The 12487-nt window shown below is 39.8% G+C and overlaps 1 protein-coding gene across 1 annotated transcript in view; it reads left to right on the forward strand.

The window, feature by feature from the left end:
• ush2a (Usher syndrome 2A (autosomal recessive, mild)) overlaps positions 1 to 12487 on the forward strand; it is a 221377-nt gene that overhangs the window by 162475 nt on the left and 46415 nt on the right. Inside the window, 6 exon segments of the mRNA XM_032520470.1 lie at positions 274 to 497; positions 1616 to 1955; positions 4076 to 4216; positions 4219 to 4272; positions 4468 to 4622; positions 9613 to 9811. Of these exon segments, the coding sequence (XP_032376361.1) occupies positions 274 to 497; positions 1616 to 1955; positions 4076 to 4216; positions 4219 to 4272; positions 4468 to 4622; positions 9613 to 9811 (1113 nt within the window).

Here is a 12487-nt window from a genome sequence, read left to right on the forward strand (position 1 = left end):
TGGAAGAAGAGGAAAGAAGCAGAATAGGATGATTAGAATGAAAGGATGCCCTGCTTATGACTGGAGAATCAGTGGAGGACAAGAAGTGGTCATGTGGAAAAGACTAGAAAGGTCAATATTTTTTGTTAAATTTGAAGTATATTTAGAGATTAAAAACACACTTGTCAAGTGTTATAGTCTGCAAATGAGCAGTGAAAGATATCATCCTGCAACAGAAAGATCAAAAATGAAAATGTATTTAAAACAATAATATGATTGTTTTCTTGTCTTTAGGTTTTGTCTGCTGTGGCCAGGAGTATATAAACTCTTCAACCTCTCTTTGCTGCGTGGGTAATGGTGGGTATCCCACAATGCACCCTGCTGGCAATGCCACAGTGACACTGCAGTGCTGTGGGTCAAAGGTCATACATCAGGAAGAGGAATGTTGCAATGGGATTGGCTATGACCCTCAACGACATGTGTGTGCTGACAACCCCACACCTGGCCTGTTGATACAGGTGCGTGCGTTCGTGCGTGTGTGTGTGTGTGCGTTTGTGTGTGCGCGTGATAATGAATGTAGTGTGTACATTCAAGTTGGTTCTATAGCTCTTTTACGCTTTCTTTTCTTTTTCATGTGTAGTGTTCCAGTTGTGCCATATTGTAGGTCCTTCTAATCTTCCCCGTGGTTTTAATGTCCACCAGAAGTGTTTAGAAGCAGAACGTCTTCTTGCAATCTATTCTATTTTTGTGTATTTTAGAAGCACAGTTAAATACAAATTAGCAGCTAATGTATGTTCAATCTGGTGACAGATAAGTTGAGGCTGTATTGTACTCATCTTAATTAGTCCTATCTTTAATTTTGAAAATGAGAAGTGACATAAATGAAAGAGAAACACTACATTTGCATTGTAGAGAAAGACAGTCAGTAACAATTAAAATGTACCTATGAAAATGACATATAGGTCAATTGTTAGTAAATACCGGCATTAGATTCACAAGTGACTTCCAAAAATATTCCAATATTGCTAGAAAGAATTTCTTTCTCTCTCTCTCTCCTCTCTCTCTCTCTCTCTCTCCTCTTTTCTCTCTCTCTCTCCTCTCTCTCTCTCTCTCTCTCTCTCTCTCTCTCCCAAACTCACACGCTTCACATCAGGATTGGGGAATGAGCCACCTTCCATTTATCAACTGGGGTCATGTTGTGTTTGTGTGCTCCCAAGTCAGCATGAGACAGGCACACATATACACACATACACAAACGCACACACAGGGACAAAGGGTAGGAACTCTCATTAGCTCTAATGATGTCATTAAGGACCATGCTTACCACACATACACACAAACACACATGCATACTTTATTCTACATGTTTATGTGTGAGGGACACGCTTCAGAATTTATATTACATAATAAATATTAAACTTCTAAAAATAAGGTTTCTGTGGTAAGGGTGTGTGTGTATGTGCAGTGCAATCATAGAGACAAAAATAAAGATTTTTAACCTTGTAGTTTCACTTTTCTCTTTTTGTCTCCTCTTACCCTGACTTTACTGCTCTCTTATTATTTAACTCTCCCCTTTGTCTTTTTTTTTCTCCCCACTCTACATCTTTATCTGTATCTCCACCTTTTCTCCGCACAGCACCAGTGTTTGCAGGGCACTGTGTGTCCTATAGCTGCAGCATCTACAGCTTACTGTGGCTCCTGTGACCTCGATCCATCTACGACCGCCTGCACATGGGTCCTGTCTGCATACACGCACCCTGACACACCCTCCACAACATATTCACCTTCCAACAACACCACTCATGAAACTCTCACTAGGGGCCTGTCCACACATACAAACATGAGTGATAACACACACAAAATGGCTGAGGCATACAGTCACACGCAATCTGAGAACCTGCGATTCGAGGGAAGCCTTTGCCCATCGCACGAGGAGGTAATGTACAGCGGAGATACCAACAGATACACCTATACAGGTAATCTAATATGCTGTTGTAGTTCAAATGTGTAACCACAATAACTGCCTAAGATCACCAGCATCACCATTCAGCTCAATTTAAGTTTTCTTTTTAATCGCATATTCTTTTAAGGTGTCAGCATGTCTCTGTAAGCTCTGTAATGTATGAGTTTTGAGATTTTTGACCATTTATAATATATTTGCATCCCTGCTTCTGACCTATGACTTTGTTGGAAATTGGGACTCTAACTTCAGTCTTCCAAGCCACTATGAAGAATAACAAAGACGGAAAATAGCCATCTGTGAAACACATCGCTCATAGAAATTTTGAGCCTGCGGAAACCAATTTTGCATTTACACTAAATGTGTCAGCTGCTGCAATCAACGGGCTTTAGAGACAGATGCCCTTCCACACGCTCACACACACCAAGACAGCTGTTGCAGTGTACATTGATAGCTGTTAACGTGGTAACTCTCTCTGCGCTGTACACTTGTGTGTCATTAAAACTTGGAGATGGCCGTTTAAATGCCATTTCAACATTCTCTACTATTTATCAGCCCAAAGGGAGTTATGAGTGTATGTCTGCGTTGGTGTTTGCGGGCACTGTGTGTCAGGATTTTTAGACTGTCCACCCATTATTTATCTGGGTAGTTACATCTCCTTAATCGAGACTAATTGGTTGTGTGTTTGTGTGTGTATGGGTGGTTTTGCAATAAATTACATGTTTTTTGTGTGTTACTGTCTAGTTAGTTACCATTTTAGTGTGCTTCTGTGGTGAATGTGGGTTTGTGTGTCTCTTTTACTTTGTGTTAGTTTCTGGAAGAGTGTGTGTGTGGGTGACTGTGTGTGACTGTGTGTTGGGCGGGGGGGGGGCATGGAGCGGTTAGGATAAGAGTTTCTAGGCAATGCTGTGACACCATCTGGGCAGAGGCACATAAAGCTGTCGCCACCCACCATACACCAGATGTTTCCCATACACACATTTACACTCACACATGCAGGGTATCATGCTATACTTTACTGGGAAAAATCTAAGGTATATCACACACACATAGCTCTACATGTGCTATGAATGCTTTACATAGGTATGTACTGTATTGTCCACACCCAGAGTTAACCCAATTTATATTTATACTTTTTGGAATTGGTTCTTAATCAAACACAGTCACATGTTGGCATGTATGTATCCATGCACACACATTCAGTGCTTTATTTACACAAGTGTGTGTTTTGCTGCTTCAAAGTAGTAAAGATAATAGTGAACCAGACCGGTGGACAAAACTTGGTCTCATTTACAGCAGCAGTCCCTTAACACTCTTAAAAATAATGCATATGTGCGTGTGTGAAAGTGCACCTGTAAGTAGTATGTACGATCCTGTATGTGTACCTCACCAGAATGATTTTAACAACCTATCTCCCAGAATGCTTCAGTAACAGCCTGACGTGAACAACTATGCACCAGTGCATATATTTGGAATATAATGCATGCTTACATTGGCAATGCAACTAACAGTACACACAATTTCAAAGAAAGACCTACAGTATTAGTACACAGTCTTTTTGATATACATAGACATATCTGCAATATGATTCATACTGTGTATGAATCACACAACCTTTGGCCTTTTTGTAACAGGCTGCTCGAAAGATTTCATAGCACAAATCAATCAGAAATATTTTGCTACATAAAGGCTTTACATTGGGTCCACAGTATATGCTGAATCCAATATTTTTTTTATTTTTCGAGAGTCACATACTATTGCAACTGCATCCCGTTTGCTAACTGTTCAAAACAATTAAAATAAAACAGCAGACGCAAAGTCTATCTTTTGTTAGATTAAATAATTTTTTTTAATTACTGACTTTGTCAAACAACTATATTTTATATTAATATTAGCTGTTCTTGCAATTCATTGACAACATGATTGTGTACATACTGGAGTTGGAGCTTATACCATGTGTGCACTTACAACATTAATCACATTTAATCACTTCTAAGTGTTGCCGTGTTGGTAAATAATTAATTAATCAATATAATGAGAATCTTTTTGACGGTTTTGTTGATTTTCTTGCAGCCCCCCTTTATTTATTTTTCTGTCCCCTTCTCTTTCCTTCCTACCTTTCTTACCCTCTAATAGACACTGACCTGGAGCCCTTCACCACCTATGAGTACAGAGTGAGGGGCTGGAACAGCTTTGGACGAGGCTCCAGTAATGCTACAACAGTGACCACCAGTGAAGACAAACCGTGGGGAGTGGCACCACCCCGGTGGCGTCGCTTAGTGAACGAGATGACATCATCCAGTTGCTATGGCAAGCCCCGGCCAAGCCTAATGGTGTGTTTGTGTGTGCATGCATCAAAAAAATACACTTCTCTGTATGCGGTTCAGTTGAATTCACTTCAGTATAGGGGTATTCATGTTTAATGTTGATTTGCGCTTAAAAATCAATAAGGCAAGATGTTTCATACCTTTTTAATTTTATGAATATCTGAAGTTGATCATCATTAAGTAACTTTTTCATTTTACCAGGGGACACCATTCACTATGTTATACTGCGGGATGGACAAGAGCGTTACCGTGGTGATGAAAACAGTTTCACTGATGTGGGTGGGATCAGACCTTTCCAGGAATACAGTTACCAGCTCAGGGTCTGTAACCGGGCTGGTTGTACTGACAGTACACAGGTAAGACTACACGTGTTTGTGTCACTATGACAGTTCTGATGTGTCACACTAACATTTGCTATGTGTTATTACTATATTAGCACCTTAAAACACTTATGTGGCTAACAATATACTCACCTGTCTCACAAATATAATACTAAGTCTGTGTCAGTTTTTAAGTTCTTATGAGTCCAAAGTTCAGTAGGTGCTGGGAGTTTGGAGCATTCAAAGCAAATACAAACAAAACTGGACCAGCCTGCCTATTTATAAAGCTTGAAATATCAGCAGTGACCAATAAGATAACCAATAAGTGGCCCAAAAGCAACACTTATGTTGTAGTTATTTTGTACAAAAAGACTAAAAGTGTATTAAATATTACCGATTGCACCTACAATGAGTAAGGGAATGTCTGTTCTGTTGATTTCTACTCTGTATTATTTAATTGTCCATTTGACAGAGCTCTCTTTCACACACCAACACACTCACACTTTGCAAAACCTTACTCTGTTGTAGCACCCCATTTCATAAAGATATTATTCCACTGTATGATTATCTAATGACTACTCTAAAGATGGACTGAGCTTCGCTGAACTAAGCACCACTTTACTCAGCACTGTAATTCAGTTCATTCCTTTGATTTAGGCTGAACAATTAAAGGAAAAGAAAGGTGTGCAAAAGAAGTGTGTTGGCATGAGCTTGTGTGTTAAAGAGAGACAAAAATTAGAGAGACTAATACTTTGAGAGAAAATACTATGTGGGTGTAGTTCTAGTTGTTAATCAATGCTGTTGTTGTCAGTGTTTTCTTTAAAACTCAACTTCTTTGCGTCTTTGAACAAAATATAGATAGATCAATACATTTACCATAATAGTCAACATTGTGCCTGAGGTGCTTTTGTGACTTTATTCTCCTACGCACCTGATCTGCCGCCTACCTGTCTGAAAACAAGTGTGCAAAGATCACTTTTCCTGTTTTTGTTCTGTCAAGGAGAAATTACCTGGACATGCAGCCCCCTGCTTGACATTGGGTAAATAGCAACCTTTCACTTGGTCTTCTGCAGTTGGCCACTCATCTGATCCATTGTTTGGCCAGTGGCTTTTCAGCTCAATGCCTTTTTACAGTACCCTATCGTAAAGCGTCTTCAGATGCTGTTTTCTTGATGTTGTTTACATCGTAATTCATGCTCAGTTGTTCTGCAGGAGATATTTTACAAATTTTAAACCTGTGTTTGACCTTTGTTGTTAAGAAATTACAGTGTAGTATGTTGTTCCTTGTCGGAACAAGTTTTTATTTAGCCTTGTTTCCGCTCTTCCCTGTATGCGAGGCTCTGGATTTGCTGAGCTTACCTGATGTTTGTGATAGCGGCCGTAATAACTTCACACAGAACTCCCCCTGCTATCTCTCTGGCTGTAGCAGAGCTGATATCACCACAACAATTAATTTCTCCGGCTTAGGGATGATGAAAGCTCACATTGAAAACTGTCTTTCTGGCTTTTTTTTTCAAAGCTTATTTAACATCTCATTATTTTGATGAGCACATTCTTACGTAAAGACGAAGCCTCAGGCGCTTGGGTAGCTCACCTGGTAGAGCACGCGCCCATATACAGAGGCTTAGAACCGCGGGTTTGATTCCGACCAGCGGCCATTTGCTGCGTGTCATTTCCACTCTTTCTCTCTTTTCATGTCTAAGCTGTCCTTTCACAAATAAAGGCCTAAAATGCCAAAAAAGAAAAAGACGAAGCCTGTAGATATGTCACTGGAGGGGTGGATGGATGAGAGAGTGGGATGGAGGTAGAGTTGGTTGAACAGGTTGAGGGGTTGATAGATAAATAGACAATAGATGGATTAACGTATACATTAAATGATGCTGGGGAGAATGAGGATTGATAAACGGTCAGAGAGAAGAGAGAGAAAGAAAAATTTGTTGTTATTGTTTTTAGCATTTATTTTTTATTGTTTGTAAATGTATTACAGGGCTAACTGATTGGGAAGTAGTAATGAATTTTTCTCCAACTTGTTAAAAGACTCCTAATGTCACCCTTGCTTGGCTCCCATACCCCCAAAGTCAATACATCAGTGGATGTACTCATGATTAGGCAGCCACTTGTAAGTAGCCAGTATGTTTATGGTCATCATCATGTGGTTACTCTTTAGAGCCAGAGCAGCCAGACACATGCAAAGAGTGGAGCACAGGGAAGGTAGATGAACCTAAGAGAAATGATAATGTGACCTGTGAACCACTAGACACTAGAACCACTGTACCACTGTGTACATTTAATTTCAAACGCCGTTAAAAGATATGTCAACATTACGAAGCAGAAAGACTTCGATCTGCAACAAAGTCCAAAATACTATCAGCCTATTAAAGCCACATGGATAATGTGTTGTTCAGAGCAGAATTGGCTGTTGATTGTCTTATTTCTCTTAAGTATGCAACTGTGAAATTGTAAAATCCTAGAAGACACAATGATACAATTTGGTTAACAATGGTACATTTAACATTTTTAGAACTAGAAGGGCACGCTAAGGCTACATTTACATTGTTACGTTTTGGTTTAATCTTTTTCTAGGTTAGTCTATGGTTTACACCTCACACTTCTTACCCCATTTTTGTTTGGTGTTCTTCAGGGTTGTGTTTCAGTCTCAATGGCCACAACCGGAGAACTTTGGCAACACCAAAATTGACTGCGGAGTTTAAATGCTGTATACGAGAATGTTAATGAGAGATATGGTTTGGGCGTGTAAGGTTAAACATAGATTAGTTATTCTATTGGATCTAAAAACACAACTTGACATCACTTTTGGCTCAAAACTCTGCACCAAAACATAACAATGTCAATGTAGCCTTAGAACATAGACCTCCACTAAGGCATGCCCCATACGACTTGCATTTATGTGAATATTACAAGTTAATAGCAAATTATTCCAAAACCTCACAAATGCCCTATCTCGCAATGTTAACAAAAGTGAAGAATTGTGTATCCTGCCTGGAAACTTGTTTTCATTTCACTAAAAACTACACGACCAGGAGAACATGCACATACTTCTCCTAAAGCCATACACATACCTCCCCCTCTCACACACACATAGATGTCCACACATACAAGAACACTCACACCTAGCAAAGGGGGGAAAGGGAGTGAGTTGGATTAGTTCGTACACCAGTGAAAATTGGCCAAACAGTCCCAATTATGGGATAACTTGGGCTAACCTAATACACCATTGCAATTACCTGGCATCAGCCCCCTCTCACACACACCACACACACACACACACACCACACACAGAGGCACAGACAAACAAACCCAGGCACACACAAACACACACCTGCTGTGACAACAGAAGGTGCGGATCTAATATGGTTGGTCACTTAGAGAGGGAGGAAGAGCGATTGGTCCTCCTCTGTCTCCGAATCCTTTTGTCCTGTTCTCTCTGCTATTTGTCTCCTGTCATTCCCCTGATCCTAACGGCGCACTCTTCAGTTTCTTCCAACTGTTGTATCTCTCTTTCTCCTCTCCTCCTTTCTTGTTTCCATTGTCCAAACACCAGTTTCTCTTTTGGACCAACTGTCAACTGCTGTCCAACATCCCCGCTTTACTCTATGTATCTCTCACAATCCCATTTTTCTCTGTCCGTCCAAGTTCCATTCCTTTGTAAATAGAAAGAAGGGTTGGATGAAGAGTATCCTAGTGAAGCATGCTTTTGTATATTCAGCTTTGTATTGCATGTGAGTAACATGTAAACATCGTTTTTCTGAGCCATTAATGATTCTATGTCAGGTTTATATATAAAAATGTAATATTCTATTTAATATTCTACCTAAGTTAACTTCAATAAGTTTACTGTATTTAGGGTACACTATACAGTAGGTGGTTTTATGCCTTTTATTTTCTTTACATTTGAGCGACTGACTTCTGAGGTAACAGCACACTGAAGCACTCACTGATTGATACTACACTTTCCATGCATCTTCCTTATCTTCCAATCTGCCTCAGTTTGCATACAGTATACTTGCACGTGTGTGTGGTTGTGTTTGTGTAGGCACATGCGTGTGTGTCTCCTTAGTTGTAGTAGCAGTCTTCTAATTGCATAGCACTGTGTGGGACAGGTGGGGGAAGTGCTAGTGACAGTCTATTAAGGCAGGATATCCCTGTTGCCATTAGCAGCAGATTGTCCTGTGATTCTATGGTCTCCACATTCACCCAGCGTTCACAGTGGCCCGCAGATAACAATAAAATGGTCACTCGCAACAACAACTAAAAAGCAGTGATTTTTGTGCATTGCAGGTTTAACCGCTGAAGCAGTTGGATTATTCGTCAAGCAAAAATATAAAAACTGAGTATTTCAACTAAGGCCCAATATCTATGTTGCCATCAGAATAAGTTGTGTTCTGGAGAGATAATCTTTGAACTGGAAGCAACAAGTACTTAGTGTCCAGTATTCTCATACTGGTATACTGCTCTTGGTAAAATTGCCAATAAAAACACATGTACCATACTGTAAAGAATGGCCTTTTCATATTGACACTTCACTTGGTTTCATTTGCTCCCTTTTTTTGCCTTATCTGGTTGCAGGTTTTAACATAAGATGTGTTGCTGTCCACGTTTTACCTTTCTGTTTTATTTTTTAATGAAATACATTAAATCACCTGCAAATTTCTTTCTCTGTTGTCAACAAGGTCTTTACCTCAGAAAGAAAAGCCCTGAATTTGGATACAGTTTTTTATTGGGTTGTGATCATGTTAATTGGCTTCATAAATGCTTGCAGCAGAAAGCCATCTGTTATCCACACCTTGTACATTCTGTAAAATATCAAAAATCTGTTATATTTATGTGCATTTTTTTAGTTTTCTTCTGTTTGTGTGTATGTCTGTGTGTGTGTGTGTGTGTGTGTGTGTGGTGTGTGTGTGTGTGTGTGTGTGTTGTGTGTGTGTGTGTGTGTGTGTGTGTGTGTGTGTGTGTGTGTGTGTGGGGTGTGTGTGTTGTGTGTGTGTGTGTGTGTGTGTGTGTTTAGGTGGTGGCAGTGACAGTCCAGGGAGTCCCAGAGGGTGTGCAGCCTACAGTGGTAACAGCTTTAAGCCCCTATTCCCTCAATGTGATCTGGTCTGAACCAATTCGTCCCAATGGAAACATACAACGGTATCACCTGAACCAGACTGGGCTCGGAACCATATTTACACACTTTGATGGGCCCAGAAATTATACTCTAACTGGTAAGATTCTAAGATTATCAAATGCTTCACTTTTCCTCTGTTCCTGAACTCTCATTTTATTTCCTCACCCTCTTTCCTGTTCCTGTTCTCTCCTCTCCTGATTACCCTTCCTACTCTCTACCTTATTTTTCTCTTTCCCCCTTTCTTTGCTTACTCTCCTCCTCCCACCTTTCCTGTTCCTGCACCTCTCATTTCTATCCCCACTTTCTTGTCTCCTTACCTCACACTCCAGATATTCTTCCCTGCACTCCTTTGTTATGTCGTCACTCTCTCTTTCCTTTCTCCACCTCCTCCTATTCTCTCCCACCCCTTTCTCTACTCTTCCTCGCCTTCCTCTGCTTATCTGTCCACTCCTATTCTCTCCTTCACCTTTTTCTGTTTCTTTGTTATGCATTTATTTATGTATGCTGGTTTCTGGAAGCCATCTAATGACTGAATTTACACCTGATTCCCACCACACATTCTCTGGCCCAGCCCTGTACATAGACATAAATACACACACATAAACACACACAAAAAAAAAAAAAAACACAGCAAGCACACTTCCACATAGTAGATGGGCACACAAGCTCAGGCTCACATACCTAGAAAAAAAAACAACTTATAAAAACTCAAGTATAAGTACAAACCAGCACAACAAAAGCAGTTTGACACCCAGTGCTCTAACAAAACACTCAAAAATACAGCTAGTACACACATAGACAAACAGAAGTGTTAGCTTGTCTTAATTTTGTAGATCTGCACACAAACATGGTGGTGTCAGGACTGGGTGATTTGTGGGTCTTGTTTTATCTACCCTGAGAAGGAGCTGGGTTGCTGGCCCTCTGCCATCAGTCAAAACACACCACACCACACACACACACACACACACACACAATCGTATACATGCAGATACAAACACTTGCATGAAGCATTGCAAACCAAACAATTGTTGTCCGTTTTAGAGACATAACAGAGAAATGCCAATAGAAATTAATCACAATACACATACTGTTTACCTACTTCTGGAATTGGAATAGTCAAACTAACTTCAGATTTAATATTTAAAGTATTTAAAAGTTGGTCAGATTTTTCTGTATTAATTTCTTAAATATAAGAACTGAGTAAGGACATCTTTTGAAGCTGAATTTCAGTGGCATTTTCCCTTCACAGCTCTGCTCTCTGCTCTGTTTTGGACTCAGACCAGGCATCAGCTTTGCCAGTAGCCAATAGACTATTCCCATGGTGCCTGTGGTTGGCTTGTATGGTCAGGAGTTGTGTGCACACAAGCATGGTGTTTGTATGTGTAGGCATGAGGCAAAGCAAACAATGCCAAATAGAGATGGTAATGTGCTGTAATACTGTACCAGCCCCATGTGCCAGTGTAAGCAACCAGCATGCGTGTGTGAAATTCCCCTGTCCCCGAGTGAGACTCTGGAAAACCTTGCGTATTCAGCCAAAACCACTACTGGGGCAGTTTCTCTTTCCCCCTTTATCTGTCTATGTCTTGCTCTCCCCCCCTTTTCTCTCCCTCTCCCCTTTATCTCTCTCTCTCTCTCTCTCTCTCTCTCTCTCTCTCTTTTTCTCTCTCTCGCTCTCTCTCTCTTGCTGTCTCTACTTCATATTGCATCTGTCTTTGTAACAACACATGTATGCATTAGGAATAGCTTTCTGTGTTTTAATGCATTGCAGTACTGTGTTTTGACAGCAGACATACTGAAACACATTTTTTGAGTTGACCCATTGACCAGTTGTGCATATCAATTCAGAACAACCCCACAATAAATGATTATTAACTGTAAAAAAAGCATGTTTTAATTAAAAACAGCTTTGTTTTCCATTCTCCCTTTCTCATCTAGTCTTTCTCCTAATCTTGTCTTATTCACACTCCTCCCCATGCAGACACAAACAAGTAATACCAATACAGACTCAAATAGGGTGGTAACAATTCCAAAATCATCGATGCCTTTGTTTAATCCAGTTCCGGTGACAGACCTTTAGTTCAAAAATGTTTTCTTTTAGTTTTGTCAGAAAATATTTTTGCATGCAATCTTGGTAATAAAAATGTTACCTTTTCTAAAAATGAGTTAGTTAGTTGTTCTTTTTAACAGATCTCATTTTCTTTGTATATTTAGTATTCTCTTTAATAAAGCCAATGTGTTTTCTTATCAGGTTACACGATTGATCTATGGGATCTGTAGAATAGTAATTAATACTCGATTACTAAATTACTCAATAGCTGCATCCCTAGACAAGTGTTCCTCTCCATAGTGTATGTATGTTCTGGTGTTGTAATGAGAAACTAATGTTAAATCATAGCTGTTGAAGCGGTTCATGTGCACCTACAAATTGAAATACAAAAACAATACAGTAAAAAGTAAAACAGAGGTAGAGGGTGGATGGGGGTGTTAAAGGTGCAAAAAATGACACTTTTTGAAATGGAGTGAAGGAGTAAAGAAAGGAGTGGAACAGAGGAAAAGATGGATGGATGGAAGTAAGTGTTTTCAGTGAAATATGAACAGAAATAATTGCTTCACTACTCCTTCATCCTTAATGTTTAATATGCCATTATTCATCCTCTCTGCAGCTCTCCAACAATTCTCAACACTGTCAGAGACAGACGCTCAAAGAGCTCACTCACTCAAACCTCAGAAACTGAAGAAATTGGATTTTTTATCTACAAAAATGTCGATTTTA

This window comes from Etheostoma spectabile, chromosome 1, assembly GCF_008692095.1.
Source record: "Etheostoma spectabile isolate EspeVRDwgs_2016 chromosome 1, UIUC_Espe_1.0, whole genome shotgun sequence".
NCBI classification, from domain to species: Eukaryota; Metazoa; Chordata; class Actinopteri; order Perciformes; family Percidae; genus Etheostoma; species Etheostoma spectabile.